Below are 19,545 nucleotides of genomic sequence, written 5' to 3' on the forward strand. Positions count from 1 at the left end.
TGGCCTAAAATATAGTATTTCATTCCTATTAGGAAGGAGAATCTACGAGCAGCCTATATATAGAGGCTAAAGACGATATAGAAAAACAACTCTCCAATCAATCTCAACGATTATCAAAGTCTCTTCAGAGCAAACCTACCTTCAACCTAGTTGAAAACCAGCGAAGCAAGGGTTTTTTTTTTTGTTTTTTTTTTCTTTTTAAAGAGGATTAAAGGATTTCACTCCTACCCCCATGGTGACTCGAACCCAGGACCTGGATCCTAGGTAATGAGTGCTCTAACCACTGAGCTAATGGGTGCTCTAAACCAGCGAAGCAAGGGTAACACCCTCGCAATCCAGCGAAGCTAAAGTCATGCTTTAGCAAACCCATGATTTCTCCTACTTCCCGGTGATTACTCTGCTTAGTTTACAACACTAAGTATCAACTCGGTGATGCAAGAGATCACACCACAAGCCCTTATCCGTAAGGCAAGAAGTCCTTTTCCGAAAGGCAGAGAAAAGAACCTAGTGACGAGGTTGGTGCTCTCCTCGTCCACATCGTTTGATTCAGAAGTCAGGTCAAGGGACACCCCAACGACTGCACCCCACGGTGCTGGCACGCCTGCGTACTCAAAAGAGACTGTTTGCACGCCAGACTGGTTTTGGAGCCAAACAATATCTTCCTTATGTTTTGTATAACAATCATGATGACATACTAAATCCCCAAACTCAGTTACATCGTGATTTTTCATCTGAGCCTTAAACTTTGCCACACTAATGGTAGATAGACTAGACCTCTAACTGAATCGTAGCCCGTCACCTGGCAAAGGTCATGGCATCCGATATAATCACCTTTGTCACTATAGTGACACAAAATCCATAGATTCAAACATTTAAAAGTCCCACATGACTCAAATGTTATACTAAGACTCCAATACGTTTTCTCACAATAAATCAACAATTACATGATATATTGTATTCCCGCAGAAAATAAATGCTCGAAATAATAATCTAAATAAAATCACCATTATTACTTCATCCAATGCCACACGATCCAGATATATAATTCACGTAAATATACACACACACACACACACACACGTAGTCATCCACTCAGGAATGCCTACTAATACCAACTACAGTTCACACTCAAGAAAATCATTTTTATACTTAAAATCTCATTTTACTCACCCATAAACTGTAGTTGAACATGTTCATATAATTTAAAGCAAATCATTATTTCATAAAACAATTTCACAATTTAGCGATAAAATGTACAATAATGAAATTCGGTTCGTAAATGAACCACTTGAGATTTATTCACCTCTAATTCCAGCTGTGTCTTCTCTAACAACCAAGATCACACAATCACAAAATGTTCACCCAATACAATTCCGTCAAGCACCTGATCACATACGATCTCAACTTAGCACACAAATCACATAACACAATTGTACGACGGTCCAATAGTCGGATCCTCAAGGATCGCCTTTCGGATCATCTTATCACAATTATTCGAAGATCCATCGGTCGGATCCTCATCCGAGACCACACAAAGTCATCGGAACATTTCTACGATCAATATAACAAAACTACAAGTCGATCGGACAGCTTGATCCTCACGGATCAAAAACCGAGAAGATCGAAACCGTAAAATCCCTAACATAATCATACAATCTCCAAAAATTAAGTTTTGTATATCGAAATACTTGTATTGACGAGTAGATTGTATTCAGAAATAGAAACTGTCTTTGAGGTGGCCGAAAGCAGCCACCTAGGGTGGCGGAACCTATGCCAAAATCTTCCTCTTAACATGTACAACAACTTTCACAATTATCACTAAGCCTGAATCAAAGTGAAATGACCGGAAATTACCTTGACAGTGGGTAGACTGAAGATTTTCACCGTTTTCCGATTTGCTTTGATTCTCTCTCCACACTTCAAATCTGATCAAGCCTCTTGGAGAGCAAGATCACCATCTTCTGGGGATTCCAAAATGACAGGTCGTTCCACCTGTGGTGGCCGGAGGAAGGAGAAATCGGCGTTGACCAAAAACTGGGTTTTTGTGACGACCTAAAATTTTTAACATTTTCTAAAAAAAAAAATAATAATAAGTTTAATTTTAATTATTGTGCTAAACTATTTGTTTAAATATTGTTTATATATATATATATATATATATATATATATCTATATATATAGTATAGAGCTGAATTTTACTTATTTGGGTTTAAGTAAATAGAGTTTAGCCCAAAAGATTTGGCCCAAAACTCAAACCCAAGTAGCTTAACAGCTGATAGAATAAAACTCCACGACAAAACCAAATCAAACAACGCCTAAACTCAAAGCATTGTCCCGTCTCTTCATCGTCTTCCTCACCCCCATATTCTCCTCCATCTGATACACCAGCCACCGCCTTAGGAAAGTACAAAGGACATAGCCGCCGCCATGGGTAAGTAGGAGGTGTCAACAGCCTTGGAAATCAAGTTTCAAATTGGTGATTCCCCAAAGCTATGAAGCTAGAGCTGGAACCCTAGAATCAAGAGCTGGAACTCTAGAAATCTGGAGGTGGCAAGTCTAGTATCTAGATGGGTAAGATTTCAATTAGAATATCCAATTTTCTTTCTGTTAGACTAATCTTGCTTTCTACGTTTACCCATCCTTTCCAGACACTATAAATAGGCTGAACCATCTATGATTTCCATACAGTTTCTTGAGTTGATAGATACATAGACAAACAAGAGAGAGAGAGAGAGAGAGAGAGAGAGAGAGAGAGAGAGAGAGAGAGAGTTTTGGTATCTTAGAAGTGGAGGAGTAAAAAGTCAGGTGTGATTCTTTTATTTTTTGATTTGATGAGTTCTTTGTGGTTCTGATGGTTAATGCAATTTGGAAATTGGGTTATGTTCATAGGTTATTATAAGACCTGGGGATTCTTGATGATAGAAGAAGTTACAATAGAGATGAGGTTCAGTTAGGAATAAAGTTGTTGTTACTGAAACAACTAGAACTAATTATTTTCTCATCTTCTATTTGATTTCACTAGTTTTCTGGAAAATAGTTTATATCTTTTGTCTTTGAATTGATCCAAATTAGAATTTGAAATCACTTTGTATCTGGTTTGTTGTTTCCTTTAGTCATTAGAATTTTTGGAAGACATAGATTAATTAGAATCTGATTTGAGAAGAGTCAAGAACCAAGTAGGAAACATATGCAGTTTTAAAGTTGAATTTAGAAAACCTTCACTCATCCTTTAAAGCCTTGTTGAAAGTGTGATTTCTTTTATTTAACACTTTAGAAAGTCTATTTTCAGTATTGAAAGTTTTACACAAATTGGAGTTGTAGAAAGTACATTAAAACTGAAGAGGTTAGCACACAGTAGCAGTTTTTGCAGAAAAACGTGGGACTGTAGCTGAAATTTAAAAATTCATAACTAATTCTAGGAAAATTTTTTTTAGGTGATTCAAATTCCGAGAGTTTCTTTAGGATGTCAGCTACAAATAGTTAGAAGACCATGAAAGCAAATTTTAAACATATTTGTACAGTTTTAAACATTTAGGTGACTGGGTCAGAAAACTGCAGTATTTCAGTTTGTCAAGTAAAAACCTGTTTTGGTCAAAATAACTCACTGCTAAGATTTTCATAGTATGTTAACTGAGTTTTGCTTTAATTCTTTGTGTGTGGAACTAATAAATTCTATTCTTGCAATAGGAACTTGTTTTCATCCGGATACTTAACGTGAAAATCAATCGAGGTAGGGGAAAAACTTGGGGAGCCTCTATGTTTGCATTGGATGGTTGCTTACATGATTGTATTGGATGGTTGTGTACATGATTATATGCATTTATGTCCTCTGTTTATGTTTGTTTGGCATGGCTGAATAGTAAATACACTTACATATTCAAAGTATTTGTGCATTAATAAGACATGAAGTATAAGGGTGGTGATGGTAATGTGAATATGCCATTGGAATGAGTATGTTGGTTTATCTTTTGCGTAGTTGAGTCTATAACCTCAGCAGGTACCAGATCCCAGGTATGCCCACTTGTGAATGTGCACTTAGTATAGGATATTGAAAGGGTAATTCGGGACTGGCGAAAGGGGAATAGACAAGATGACTAGCAAAAGAGGGTTAGGGGGTTTGATTTTGGGTGGGGGTTAGTTCACATTGTTGAATACTCTGAGTCACCTTCGTGGTAAAATACATGGTATGGGACATGTAGGTTCAGTTTATTTTACAATGTGGATTATCGGGAATAGATAATAGTTGCATCCATTCATTATTGCTATTCTAACTATGATTTTCAAAGAGGTTAATTTCTCCTACTGGGCAATGTTTGCTCACCCCTTTTTATCATTTTGCAGGTGACGAATAAATAAGTTTGAAGTTATTTTATTGCAAGGGTGTTTTTAATAATGTAATATACATGTGTGTTATTGTTAATCATGTTTGGATTCCTAGACAAGAACTTGGAATATAGTTGACCTTTTGTTGTAAATGTTGGTGTAAACCCCTCTTGTAATAAATGTTGTGTTTCAATTTCGGAAACTTGTCTATTATCGTTCTTTTCCAATTATTCGTATTTCAATTTTGGAAATTTATTTCCATGATTGGAATATAAGTCGCATCTAAAAAAAAAAAAAATTTGGATGTGACAGTTTTGGATCGGGGATTTCTTCATGCGCCGTGTAGCGGCGGTGATATGCCGAGATGCTACCACAGATCGATGGAGGAGGAAGAGGCAAAGCGACTGCAAGTGGTGGCGCGTCCAACAGTGGCCGAACGTTGAAGATATGGTCAGGGAAAGGTTTGAGGTGATTTTCAGTTGGGGAGAGAGAGAGAGAGAGGGGCTGGGTTTCCAATTTTGGAAATTCTGTCCTTCTTTGCAATTTTTGAAAAAATTCTTTCCTTGATACAAAAATGAAAACTTTTTCGAAATCCATAACTTCTTCATAAGAACTCTGATTTTCATGTTTCACATATGCACAAACTCGTATCAACGCGCTCTACAACTTTCATGAAGGAAGTTTTTACATAATCCTAACATTTAAAAAGTCGATTTTGAATCGAGTGTTTCGAGCAATTTAATTGTTCGACTAATTTCGATTTCTCGATAAATAAAAAAGAGCAAGTCATTGAAACTAAAATTCATACAAATGAGACTTTTATTAATTTCACACACAAACAAGAATTAAATGGGAATCCAGGTCATTACACCCTGTGAGGGCAATTTTGTGTTTTGATTTTCCAGCAGCAATAGCCCTCTTGATAGAGCGAAGACCAGGCCCAAAATCGATTGAAGGCTTGACCCAGGAACGATTTTGTTGTGACTAGTTGGATGGTAATAGCAACGATTGGAACAATAACAGCAGCGATTGAAGTTATTTTCACGAGAACAACAGAGCTTATAGGTGGATATGGTGTGGGAGCTAGATGCCTGGGAGTTTAGCAGAGAGAGAGTTCCAGCAATGGCATGATTTCTGGGTTTTGGGTTAAGGTTGATTGGGAGGAATCGATGGCTAGAGGTTCAGAGATAGATCTTGATCTCTTCTTGATGTTTCTGGGTTGTTGTGGCCTCATTTCCAACAGCAGCAGACCAACTTTTTATAGTGAAGGTGGAAAAAGAAGGTTGGTGACAAGGGTTGAGGGTTTTTAGAGGCCACTCTCAATTTTGGGAAGATAAATTGTGAAAGCTATGGAAATTTCTTTAAGCTAGGAGACTGAAGGGCAGTGGCACAGGTTTAGGGGTGATCCTTCAGAATTTGTGCTGCTGTGATCTTTTGAAGATTTTAGTTCCTCAATTTCTGGTATTGAAACTTGTGATCACAGAGTTAGAGGGCTATTGGAAATTGAAATAGGGATTGCTGGGCATATGAATCAGAGAGTTTCTCCATGGATTCTGGGTTCTTGCCAAAAATGGTGAAGCACCAATCCCAGCAGCAACTTTGACAACACGCGTTTCTGGTTTGGGGAAGAAGATGGTTCAACAGTCTTTGGGATAAAGGCTGGGGTAATGGACATTGGGTGAGAGAATGGCTTTGGTGGGCTTTAAGCTTTGCTAGGCCTGCTTTCATCTCTCTACTAGCCCATGTTAAGATTTTGGTCCATCAAGTATGAATTTTGGTTCCCAAGTCCAAAATTATCGATGGGCCTTATCGTAACAATGGGTCTCACAGGATCCGTTACCTTCCACACCACATCCCACCGTATAAGCCCCAAACGTAGCTTGGGCCTACGTGTATTGCGTGGTAATTAAGCGTGTCGGCTGCTTTGAAGAGGCACGTTAGTTGTTTGAGAATTTGGGCTTGTTGTATCTCTTGCTAACTAGAAGGCTTCCTTTTGGCATGAAATGGGCTTGCTTGAAGACCCAACTAGGTTACGAGGTTAATGACTCACCTTCTTCACGTGTCAGTTATTAAATTTGAACTCGTGGAAATTTGGGTGTCAACACACCCTCCTGCGAAGTTTCAATAAATATCTAATGGCATCAGACATAGATGTGCCGAGCACTATATAGGTTACTGCCCGATTTGATGCAGCACGTTTTATATCTTGATTCATCTAGGAGAAAATTTTGTATTCTAGAATTTGAAGTCCAAATGCATGTCAGTAGTCATAGGACTCATCATATGGGTGTGTTGAAGAGAGGGGGGATGCATATACATGCATGTGTGACTAGAAAAGTAGCATTGCTATGAAAGAAATTCCTAATCAATCGGCTTCAGCGAAATGCTGAAATCCAAAAAAAAGAATGAGATTATAGCCTTGTAGGACCAAGTTAAATGTGTCGTTAATGTTGCTCCTAGTCAGATTATGGACCAAATTAAGCATGAGCGGTAGCTTTTAATTACCTTGTGTTGGATGTCTTTGTGTGGCACCACGTTTTTCATACGAGAATCTCGGTCATTTCTGGGCAAAAGCACCACAAGCAGTGAAAGACAAGCATTCTTATTACAAAAGTCAGAAAAAAAAAAAAAAAAAAAAAAGGAAATATAAAGCTATCTTCAATACTTCATGATTTTTATAGCTCGGCAAAGGAACAACATCCTTTTCCTTCCTTTGCCGAGCTATAAAAATCCCGAAGTATTGAAGATAGCTTTATATTTCCAATTTTTTAATTTTCTAACTTTTTTTCAGTGTTCGGTCACAAAGTCTCATTTTCTAAAAATGAGAGTAGGGCCAAACTGCTCAGCCCAAAATCCAAGCAAGAAGTCCAATATCCAGGCCCAATACTAAGCAAAGAATGTGAAACAAATACATATATTTTAGCAGATACAAACTCGCTGCTTTTAGCAAACTACGTGTCTACAATAATTGAGTGCCAAAATCCAAACCTAAATCGAAAAGCGGAAAAACCCCAAACTAAAATTGAATATTTTTCTACTTTTCATTCTTCAACGTTATTATTGTTTTAGAGAAACTGAATTTGAGAGGAATTTGCTGTGTATTCTCATTGATAATAGGGGCCTCTTTATATAGAGGATTACAATACATAGAATCTCAATCGTACAAGGAAAGTAATCGTATATTGAATAGGAATCTAGATCCTTCTAATCTAACCCTATTACCACTAGGTCAAGTAACCTAGAGTTTGGGCCAAACACAAATAGAGATATCCTTAAACACTCCCCCTTGTGTTGTCCAAACGTGGTGCTTCTCTCGTTGCCTCATTAAAAACCTTGCCGAGTAACAAAAACCCAGTGGGACAAAAATAACCTCGGTCGAAGGGGAAAAAGAGCACAACACACCCTTCACGTTTCGAGCTGATCATGTAGATATCTCCCCCTGATGTCTGCGCCTCCCCCTGATGACTACGATCATGGGAGTTCAGATAATTTCCGCAAGCCAATTCTTGCCACATGTTTCTCGAACGTGGATTTGGGCAATGACTTAGTAAATAAGTCTGCCTCATTGTCCTCAGATCGAACCTGGTTTACTTTGATCTTGAGGAGCTTCTGTTGTTGCTGATTGTAGAAGAATTTAGGCGATATATGCTTGGTGTTGTCGCCTTTGATGTAACCTTGCTTCATTTGTTCAATGCAAGCAGCATTATCCTCATAAATGCTTGTTGGCTCATCTGTGGTAGACTTCAAACCACAATTGCTTCGAATATGCGTAACTATGGATCGAAGCCATATACATTCACGAACTGCTTCGTGAAGAGCAATAATCTCTGCATGATTCGAAGAGGTAGCGACTAAGGTCTGCTTTGTAGACCTCCAAGATATCGCGGTTTTTCCCATGGTGAAAACATAACCAGTTTGGGAGCGACCTTTGTGTGGGTCAGAGAGGTACCCAGCATCAGCAAAACCTTCCAAAACACTTATATCGTTTTGGGATGGGGAGAGGGAACGCAGTCCACCATGTGTGGCGTTCCTGGCACTTGATGGGTCCGAATCCATCTTCTTTCTGTAGGGATAGAACAAGCCCATATCGATCGTACCACTTAGGTATCGAAAGATATCTTTAACACCAATCCAATGGCGTCGTGTAGGCGCAGAGCTATATCTAGCTAGCAAGTTCACAGCGAATGAGATATCCGGTCTTGTGCATTGTGCTAAGTACAATAATGCGCCTATTGCACTTAGGTAGGGCACTTCTGCCTCTAGCACTTCTTCATCGTCATCTTTTGGACGAAATTGATCTTTCTTTGGATCAAGACTACGGACGACCATTGGGGTGCTTGAAGGCTTAATCTTATCAGTGTTGAAACGCCTAAGCATCTTTTGGGTATAAGCTGATTGATGAATCAGGATACCATCTCTACGGTGCTCAAGTTCTAAACCGAGGCAAAACCGTGTTTTCCCAAGATCTTTCATCTTAAATTCGGATTTCAAGTGTTCAGCGGTTTCCCTTAACTCTTTAAGGGTGCCAATTATGTTCATGTCATCGACATAAACCGCTACTATTGCAAATCCGGAACTTGTCCCTTTTATGAACACACATGGGCATAGTTCATTGTTGACATATCCCTTTCCAATCAAGCAGTCACTTAGACGGTTATACCACATCCGTCCGGATTGTTTCAATCCATATAGTGAGCGTTTCAATCTAATTGCAAACGCGCTCCGTGGTTTAGAGCCACTTGATTTGGGTAACTGAATTCCGTCTGGAATCTTCATGTATATCTCTGTATCTAGATCCCCATATAGATACGCAGTAACCACATCCATAAGCTGCATGTTCAGTTTTTCGGAAACCACCAAACTGACAAGGTAGCGGAACGTTATGACGTCCATTACTGGAGAATATGTCTCCTCGTAGTCGATTCCAGGGCGTTGTGAGAAACCTTGCGCCACAAGGCGAGCTTTGTACCTTACAATCTCGTTTTTCTCATTACGCTTTCTAACAAATACCCATTTGTGACCAACTGGTTTGGTGTTGGGCGGTATTGGCATAACTGGTCCGAATACCTTTCTTTTCGCTAGAGAATCAAGTTCTGCCTGGATCGCATCTTTCCACTTTGGCCAATCGGCTCTACGTTGGCATTCATCAACGGAGCGTGGTTCGATGTCATCGGTCTCAATAATCTCACGCGCCACTGAATACGGGAATACATCATCAATGATGATGGAGTTTCTTTCCCACGTCCCATGTACACTAGTGTAATTAACAGAGATCTCTACGTTCTCAGGGATAGGTTCTGACAATGAGGCGTCCCCCAAAGATGTCTCTTGGACATAACCATAATCCGGAACATTGTCATGGGACGGATTTTGAGTATCGATGATCAAAGGATTTGTTTGTGCCTCGTTCGCTCTCTTTCTAGGGCGAGTATCCTTCGAACCAATCGGTCTACCGCGCTTTCTTGCGGGACCTGCGGCCATAGATGCCACATCATTGCCATGTTGGGCAATGGCGCCATCTCCTGGTGTCACAGGAGAGGCGTGATATCCATTATTTGGGACATCGATCCTTGCAGGCACGTTTGCAGCAGGTATGTGTGATCTCGTCACTTTGGCAACATCAGAAAACGCATCAGGCAGAGTGTCTGCTACGTTCTGGAGCTCGATTATTCTTCGCACTTCAAGTTCGGACTGTGCGGTACGGGGATCGAGATGAGACATAGTGGGGACAGACCACGACAATTCCTGTCGTTCCTGTTGAACATATGTGTTCTTATCTCCCCCTAACGATGGGAAGACTGTCTCATCAAAGTGACAATCCGCAAATCTAGCGGTAAAGAGATCGCCTGTCAAGGGTTCAAGGTAACGGACTATCGCTGGAGATTCATATCCAACATAAATGCCCATTCGTCGTTGTGGACCCATCTTAGTACGCTGTGGCGGCGTAATAGGCACATAAATGGCACACCTAAAGATGCGTAAGTGCGAGATATCAGGCTCGTATCCAGTTACTAGCTGTAACGCAGAGTAAGATTGGGTGGTAGTGGGTCGTAGACGAATTAGCGTCGCTGCATGCAATATTGCATATCCCCAAGCAGAAACAGGGAGATTGGTGCGCATAACCAATGTCCGTGCTATCATTTGTAGTCGTTTGATAGCGGCTTCTGCGAGACCATTTTGGGTATGAACATGGGGAACTGGATGTTCTACATCAATCCCCAGTGACATGCAATAGTCATCGAATGTCTTCGATGTAAACTCCCCAGCATTATCAAGTCGAATTGACTTAATAGGATGGTCAGGGTAGTGAGCCCGTAGACGGATAATCTGGGCGAGGAGTTTAGCATAAGCAGCATTACGAGTGGACAGTAGCGCGACATGTGACCAGCGTGTCGATGCATCAACCAATACCATAAAATATTTAAAAGGTCCGCATGGTGGTTGAATTGGTCCACAGATATCCCCTTGGATCCTCTGTAAGAACGGAATGAGTATTTTGGGATCCTTTGCGTAGGACGGTCTCGGTCCTAATTTCCCGAAGGAACAGGCTTTACAGAAAGAGCGAGGGGCCTTAGAAGCAACCAATGAGGATTTTGGTTGGGCCTGAGCGTCTGTAGCGCTATTAGAAGCAAAGTGTGTGACTACATCTCCCATTATGGCGTTAGAGCCATGGAAATTGGTGTGTGTGGCGTCATGGCCACTAGGAGGAACAACCATGGCGTTATGCTCATGGCGCCAATGGTTGGCGCCATTAATGGCGTCACCACATGGGACTTGGGCGGCCCTATGGCGCCCCAAGACGGCTGCAGCTCCAGATGCTGCAATTGTTGCGGTCTTGCTAAGTCCTGGAATCAATTTTCGATTCTTGCTTCTTCTCACTCTAAAGAATGGATGTCCGTGTGAAGTCTTTAGTATACGGAGCATCATATCACGACCAGGATGTCCTAGTCGGTCATGCCAAAGCCAATATGTGTCTGAATCCAAGAGATCTTCTCTTATGACATTATTGGATTCAATAGGTCGAATTGTAGTGACATAAAGTCCACTAGATTGACACATAAGCTTCTCTAAGATGCGCTTTCTTCCGCAATCATTAGAGGTAATGCAAAGGAATTCTATTTCGTTTTCACTATGCGTTTCCGCATGGAATCCGTTGGCTCTAATATCTTTGAAGCTCAATAAGGTTCGATTTGCCTTAGGAGCGTAGAGAGCTTCAGTGACTTTAATCAAGGTGCCATTGGGCAAAAGGAATTGGGCCATTCCATGTCCTTGAACTAAACTTGATGGCCCAGCCATCGTAGTCACAGATGAATATGTAGGCAACATCTCCAAGAATAATTGCCTATGTCGGAGAATGGTGTGCGTAGTCGCACTATCCGCAAGACATTGAAGTTCATCCATTCCTAAAAGAAAAGCTCGTAATTAAAAAAGGAGTCATAAAGAAAAGAACTCAACTTTTATTAATAAGCCAAACGGAATTACATCATCGTTTCTTTAACCAAAGGAAATCTAATCCAATAAACTAGTTAATGCAAAATAATGGTAGTCGTCTAACTCCTTTCGGTAATTCCAATGTAAATGTGACCAGGTGAGTAGAGAGATGTCGGTGGAGCGAGGCTCACTTAAGTACCACTGATCTCAAAACCTTCCTAGACATCACACTCACATTGAATGCGCCTACTTTGAAGAAAGACTAATAGCATTGGCATCTACTACAAAAATAATATGGCAATTGCCTACATCTCTTGGAAATAGAAAGACTTAATCAAAATCGCCAGTTTCTGGGTCTTGATCCTTGTAGTCTTCCACCCTTAGATCGAGATCTCCATCTTGACCTTCTTGTTCCATGTAATGTGCCTCCCTTGCTTCACGATACATCTTGTATGCGTTTGCAACATTCTGGGATGCAGTACACTTCTTTGCCCAATGTCCACTTAATCCACATCTGAGACAAGCATCATTATGGTCAGATTCCCTTGATCGAGGCGCTCTGGGGGCGTTTTGTAGACGGTTATTGCCTTTGGTGGCGTTACTACCATAACCGGAGGCTTGGCCTCTCTCTCTCTTTACACGTTTACCTCCACGGTTCCGTGTACGCCTATCTTGGCGATTTCCTTCCTCTTTAGGGCGAGAATATGGACCAGAACTTCCAGAATTATCCCTATTCTTAGGGTTTCGCTCCTTGCGTCCTCCCTTGGGGGCGCGACTATAATTAGACTCCGGAATTGACTTGGTTCCCACGGGTCTAGAGTTATAGTTCTTCACAAGTATGTTGTCGTGCTTTTCAGCTACGTTCATGGCGCCAATTAGCTCATGAAACCTTGTGATGCGTCTAGCATTGACATCAATTCGATAGTTTTTGGCTATCATCAATGCAGAGACGGGGAAGGTGGAGAGAGTCTTCTCGATCAACATCGTATCAGTGATGTTCTGCCCACAGAATTCCATCATAGACTTGATACGAAGTGCTTCTGAATTGTAGTCAAGTACAGACTTGAAATCACAGAAGCGGAGGCTATGCCATCTCACTTCTAAGTCTGGAAGCAGGGAATCACGGACGTTGCCAAAACGCTGCTCGAGTTCCACCCATAGTTTTCTTGGGTCTTCCTCATTGAGGTACTCATTTTGGAGCGCGTCATTCATGTGCCTTGTCATGAGAATGATGGCTTTAGCTTCATTCGCCTCTCTCGCAGCTCTATTTGCTTCAAAAGCAGCAGCTTGTTGAGGAGTACGTACGTCCTGACTTGGCTCTTGGATCGTACTTAGGATCCCATCAGCCTTAAGATGCTGGCGCACATCACGGACCCACTTGTGGTATCCTGCGCCCGTTGTCTCTAGTGGAGCGAAGCTCAACTTGTTCAGGTTATTCATCCTGAAAAACAACAAGAAAATAGGGTTAGTTTCGGAGCGAAGAAGGCTACCACGAAAAACTATATAATTTCTGAGCGTAGTCGCTTCCAAGAAATTAGGGATTTTTCTGAGCGTAGTCGCTTCCAAGAAAATCCGATTCCAAGAGGGGTTTTGGATTAGATCGAAACGACGATGTATGTGGTCGATCGTTTTCTTCTCAACAAACTCTAAGTTTGGAAGACTCTACAAGCTCCAAGCTTGGAGTGAGCACGAACCCCCACAGTTCGGCTATTGGTCTCCCCTATGAAGAAGAAAGGGGGTAGAAGAAGGGATGTTGGAAGTCCCCGAGAAAAGAAGAGGAAATTAAAAAAAACTTCAAAAACGGGAACTTTTAGAAAAGTTTACCTTGAAAAATAGTCGGAAATCTTGACCGGAAAAAACTACTGTAGATGGCCGGAAAAAAAGGTCACCGGAGGTCGCCGGAAAAGTGGCCGGAAATTGGTGGCCGGCGGTGGTGGCCGGAGCTAGGCCGGGCTGTGCAGGGGCGCTGCAGGGGGTATGCGGAGGCTGTGCAGCAGCTGTGCGGAGGTTGTGCAGGGCTCGTGCAGGGGCTGTCGGCAGATGTCGCAGGGGGGTCTGCAGGGGCTTCGGCAGATGTCGACAGGGGCAGGCACTAGGGTGCGCAGGGTTCGGCAGGTGTCTCGGCAGCTCTCGGCAGGAGGCTTGTAGGGCCTGTCGGCAGGTCTCGGCAGATGCAGGCACAAGGCTCGGGAGATCTCGGCAGGAGGCTTGCAGGGGCTGTCGGCAGGTCTCGGCAGGTGCAGGCACAAGGCTCGGCAGATCTCGGCAGGAGGCTTGCAGGGGCTGTCGGCAGGTCTCGGCAGATGCAGGCACAAGGCTCGGCAGATCTCGGCAGCTGCTCGGCAGGGCTCGCAGGGGCAGGCACAAGGCAGGCACAGGGCAAGCACAGGGCAGGGACCGGTTCGATTTTTCCGACGGCCGGTTCAGGGGTTTTCCGGCCGGTTCCAGTGGTTCCGCCGCCGGTTCTGGGCTCCTTGGGATTAGGGCTTCGATATGTGGGGCGGTGGTTGCAGGATTTTGAGGGCTACGAAATTAGGGTTTCAGGGTTAGAGGCTCGTGCTGATAACGTGTTTTAGAGAAACTGAATTTGAGAGGAATTTGCTGTGTATTCTCATTGATAATAGGGGCCTCTTTATATAGAGGATTACAATACATAGAATCTCAATCGTACAAGGAAAGTAATCGTATATTGAATAGGAATCTAGATCCTTCTAATCTAACCCTATTACCACTAGGTCAAGTAACCTAGAGTTTGGGCCAAACACAAATAGAGATATCCTTAAACAATTATATTTTAAAATATAAAAATCCCGAAGTATTGAAGATAGCTTAATTTTCTCTCTTTTGTGGGTCTAGTCCAGTTGTCAAATGAGGAGTTGGTGTGTATATAAAGGGGGCCGAGAACTGGTTCCCATTTCGTATCTCCATCTCTCAGACGGTCAAATCCAAAGGAAAGGAAACAGAGGAAGCAACAAAAGCAAAGAAACAAACATATGTCTCTGTCCTCCCAAAAACCGCTTGACCTACCCACCAGCGACGGCGAAGAGGAGAGGCAGCAACACCCGCTCCGGAAGACCAAAGAGAAGTTGATGTGGGAGTTGGAGCTGGAGGAGGGTGATAAGTCATTCTACCTGTGTTGTCTAGAGCACAGGAGCGACTGGGTGGCTTATGTTGTCCACACCATCAAACTGTCGGATTTGTTATCATATTCGGCGGTGGGGGACGAGCCACCGCGATTACGGCAAGTGGCTTATAAGGCCGGGTCGCATCTCCCCGGCTCTGTGGGTTGCGGTGTTTGGGGATCCCAAATTGTTTTCACCGGCGGCGTGACACCCAGCTCCCCTTTCGGCTTCAGGACAATAGGTCCTGACTCAGTTTGGCATACAAATGTTTATGCCTTTGAAACTCACACAAATGAGATCACAAAGCTTGACGCCAATTTACAAGGAGGGAAAATGGAACCTTTGATGGTGGAGCTGGAGGGCAAACTGTACGCTCTTTCCTATAGGCTGGTCGGCCATCCTCCCTCATTTGAGGTGTTTGACCCTAAAATGGGCAAGTGGGAAGGTTTACCCCAACCTCCATTCTTCCAAGTTGGCTCTCCATATTATGAACATGGAAACTTCTCTTATGCAATTGCCGGCACAAAGATGTTTGCCTCCCATGAAAAATGTCCAGTGTTCTGCTTTGACGTCGCCCACCCGGATAGAGAATGGAGACTAGTCCCTACTATGTTCCGGGGTGGCCCTTTTCCCTTCAATAACAAGGCTTTAGTCCTGGACCTGCAGGAGGACGACAAGAAGAAAATAATGTTTGGCTACAGTTATGAGCCTTGGCGTCTAAGGGTATATCTTATGTCATTGTCTGAAAACAAAGAAATTATCACAAAAATCGGTCATCTGAGGATGCCAGTGTTGCCTGGTGAATTGGGTTTGCCGCAACGCTGTGAATTTTTGCACATAGGAGGTCAGAAAGCCTGCCTTGTTGTCACCGAATTCGACTTCCGTGGTGGAGTCGACGCTCCTGCTTATAATGAGCTCAATACTCATAAGAGACACGGTGCAGTCATACCATTTCAATTTGAAGTTGATATCACCAAGGTGGACAAGGACAAGAAAAATTGTTTAACACTCCAATTCATGCCTCTTCGCAGCTTCGAATACCATACCAACCCATCCAGTTTTCCTGAACCTGAAACGGTTGGCTGCTTTCTGCTGTGATACTATGATATTATCAAATGATATTGAGGAAGAGGAGGATGATCTTGCAGCCTAGACTATTTTCTTTTTCTTTTTCTTTTTTATATTAAAGAATTAGTTTTGGTCTTTATCTGTATTATGTTTGCTCCCTTGTGAGAACTTGTTTCAATCATTGATAATGTCATTTTTAGTCTCCGGACTCCTGATTTATTTCCATGAAGAATTGCTGTCGAGAAGAATTGTAATCTGCATTGTTTTCTGTTCTGGTAGTACAGGCTCATTTAAATTTTTTGTCTTCTGATTGCACAATATGACTTCAACCCAGATCATGCTCATAACATCTCTCAAAGATGACCATTATAAAAAACAGGAGCAAAAATCACAACAGTAAGACAGCTTCAAGGTCTAACCTGAAACAATTTGTTAGTGACAACTCCACAGTAAGATTCAAGTAAATAAGCCAGTGATTTCTGCGGTTTTGATAACACTTCACAAGCCTGCAAATAAAATAAATACAAATAATTAACGAAAGAGATCTTCAGCTGCCAAACCACCTTCTCTTCCTCTGTCACCCAACTTGGTCCAATGCAATCGGATATAAAGAGCTCACCTTTGCAGTATCAAACATATTGACAACATAAATATGAAAGTCCCTTTGCAGCCAGAGAACATCACTATCTGCCCCATGGAACGCCTACACACATAATACACCAACAATCCAACATTAAACTCTGAACAACAACACCGCTACAATCACAATGCCATCATTCATAGTAACAATTTATACTCCCTAAACTAAATAACTACCTTGCAGATACCAGCATCGGCGAAAACCGGCTGCAAAAGGCTCATACTGTCATGTAAAGCAATAGTGTCCACTAAATAATCTTCCTTCTCAGTCGAAATCTAACCAAACACCATCAAAATCAGATATGTACACAAATATACTCACACTAATTCACTAATTAGTAATTACCAGTCACTTTTACCTGTATCAAAGCAGTAAATCCCAAAAATGACCTTAAGCTATGCTGCTCAGTATCAACCCCAAAGATCTTCTCTTTACTCAAAACCTCAACCATTTCCTTCAACTGAATCTCATTCTCAACCCAAACATACTCCTCCCTCATTTCCGAATCCAAATTCTTCTCCGTCACACATTTCAGCTCAATCGGCGGACTTTCCATCACCGCCGTGATCTCCGCCTCATAAGGATGCGAATTCCAATTCTTATCTATCACCAAATTCACCATCACATTCTCCATCGAAATCAAATATAATAAAAAATCATGACAATCATATCTATAAGAGTGTACCTGCTCCGCCGACGTTAGAGTCGTCCGCGGGGTTGAAATGCTTGAACGGAGAGTAGGAATTGTCGGCCAAGACTCGCTTGAATCCGCGCTGCGGCTTGTTCGGGTCGTCTCGTAAATAACAGTGAGTTTGGGGGCAGTTTCGGCGTCTCCTCCGGTAGAGGAAGAAGACGGAGAGAAAAGCGAGGGCCGCCGCTACTATCAATGACTTGGAAGTTGAAATTTCTGATAGTATAGCAACTAGCAAGGAAGGAACAAGGTTACAAAGGAATTGGAGACGAGTAGGAGAATCCTTCTATTTACATTAACAGTGGTTATAAGTTGTTGATTTTGATTTCAAGATTACATTTACATGTATAACAGTTGAACTGCTTGGGGTGGATGGAAGGTCTGAAGGCTTTAACATGGATTGTTGGTTGTATTGATATTCCTGATCAATTGACTGGAGTTGATGGCTTATGAGCACAAGCAGTCAACAGTGGGGCTGCCCAGGTTTCCTGATGGCTTCAGTGTGCAGCGCAGAGTGACTTGTTACATCATGGGACGTACGTGTATGACACTTGCTATTCTGAGTAGTGGTGCAGGGAAGGTAATTTTGTTTGGTCTCAACTCTCAAGCCTGCAGGTAAAGCAATTTCTTTTTATAGAAGAAACAATATTGTTTCTCACTAATATTTGTATCTGCTGCTAAAACTATCTGACCAATAGTTGGAGAAAAAGAGTGTAGACTCGAAGGAGATTATATTTTCATCAGTGTTTAATTTCTGTGCTACTTGAGTTTTCTTTTTTCCCATTTACTGTTATAAGGAGGTGATATGAGTATGCCTAAGGTTCAGGAGTTGAAGCTGTAAATGGATTTGAGTTCCAGGGGTTTTGAATCTAGAGGACCAGCTTCTCCGGTGTAGTTCTTAGTCGTGTGTGAGAAGTAATTGTGTGGCCCTGTAACGTTGTAGGATGTGTATGACACTGGCTACAACCAGTATGGTTGCAGTTAACTAGGTAAGGCGCTAAGGTATTTTATTTGGACCCAAGCTTGCAAGTAAAGTTGTTACTATGTGGAATGCGGAGCCTCCTTATGCTGTGCTAGTGAGCTTTTTACTGGAAGTATGTGCAAAGTCTACATTTTTAGTTCTTCTATTGGATCCTTTCTTGATTTTATACATTTTAATGAATTCGGCATTTTCCCAAGTGTGCACATAGTTTTTTGATACTATCATCTTGATTGTCAACCACTTTTTGAAACTTTGCTGGCTCGTGATCTTGCTAACCAGTTCCAAACAATCTAGTTTGGGACGCTGTACACTCTTTCAGATGATTGATACCTCCTCCTAGTGCTAGTGCTTTCTGAGATTTTGATGTTTTGCTGGGGTCTTTTTGTGTCCTATACTGATGTTAAAGGGGTATATCCATAAATAGGTTCATCTTTGATTCAGTCGGATGATCACAATCCAATAGATTGCTTGAATCCTCAATTTTCATATTAGTTTCTTGTTTTACTCTCCCAAGTTTGTAATTAGCTCATTTCTTTTCTGAAGTTGCTGGCAACATTAAATTTTCTGTTTTTGTCCCTAGTGAGGTATAATTGTTGCTTATAATCAAAGTTTGAGATTGGTAATGCAAAGTTATGCTTTGAATACTTTCTTTGTTTATGATAGCTCGGTATATCCCATCAGGTTTTTGGCACTCTGTACTTGCTGTCCTAAACATGTGGAATTATTGTCTTTCAAAAGGGTTGTTGCTTGTGCTTTTACATTGAACCATCCCATTCAGACCAAAAATAAAAGAGAGGAAGTTAATTTAAGTGAAAGCTCAATTGTCTCGCTGTGCTGTTAATTCCAATGGAGATTCGTAGTTGAAAACTTGGAAGGCTTACTACTTTTTGTAGAATGCCCCTCTGTCAAAGATTGTTGTCTCGATCACAAAATATTGTAATCATTCTGAATTTTTTTTTAGAACTTAGAAGGAGCAATAAGTCATTAAATCCACAACAATCATAGTTCAAGAATTGACTTGAGTTTAATAGTAGATCAAATGTAAACATCTTCATAAGAGTTCATTAAAGCTCAAAAACCAGTTCACTGAGGTGATTGAAGCTTTGTAAAGCATTACTACGGCCCAATTAAATCAGTTGGGCCAAAATCCGCACACTGACTCACATATGTTTAACACTAATATTTAGTACTATAAATAGTTAGTACCATTCATTTCAGACATCAGGAATGAATGAAACATGCTTGTTCGAGAATCTTTTCAGACAAAGAGTTAAAATGAACTTTTGTT

The 19,545-nt window shown here is 41.6% G+C and overlaps 1 protein-coding gene across 1 annotated transcript; it reads right to left on the bottom strand.

Annotated features, from left to right (window-relative positions):
- Window positions 1-16,259: 16,259 nt before the first annotated feature.
- LOC112198781 (protein RRP6-like 3) lies at window positions 16,260-17,672 on the bottom strand. The gene is made up of 6 exons (XM_024339888.2): window positions 17,619-17,672; window positions 17,270-17,561; window positions 16,943-17,187; window positions 16,761-16,859; window positions 16,564-16,647; window positions 16,260-16,450 (listed from the first exon to the last, which is right to left on the bottom strand). The coding sequence occupies exons 1-6, from the start codon at window positions 17,670-17,672 to the stop codon at window positions 16,352-16,354; spliced, it is 873 nt and encodes a 290-aa protein (XP_024195656.1). The 3' UTR covers window positions 16,260-16,351.
- Between the last annotated feature and the right edge of the window lie 1,873 nt (window positions 17,673-19,545).

The sequence above is a fragment of the Rosa chinensis genome, chromosome 4 (assembly GCF_002994745.2).
Source record: "Rosa chinensis cultivar Old Blush chromosome 4, RchiOBHm-V2, whole genome shotgun sequence".
Classification (NCBI taxonomy): Eukaryota; Viridiplantae; Streptophyta; class Magnoliopsida; order Rosales; family Rosaceae; genus Rosa; species Rosa chinensis.

Excerpts from the sequence above, each read along its gene's own strand:
- LOC112198781 (XM_024339888.2), bottom strand. The coding sequence starts at position 17,672 with ATGTTAAAGCCTTCAGACCTTCCATCCACCCCAAGCAGTTCAACTGTT. Across the intron at positions 17,562-17,618 it reads GCAGTTCAACTGTTATACAT|AAGGATTCTCCTACTCGTCT; the intron begins GTAAATGTAATC and ends TAATGTAAATAG. Across the intron at positions 16,451-16,563 it reads ATATGTTTGATACTGCAAAG|GCTTGTGAAGTGTTATCAAA; the intron begins GTGAGCTCTTTA and ends TTTTATTTGCAG.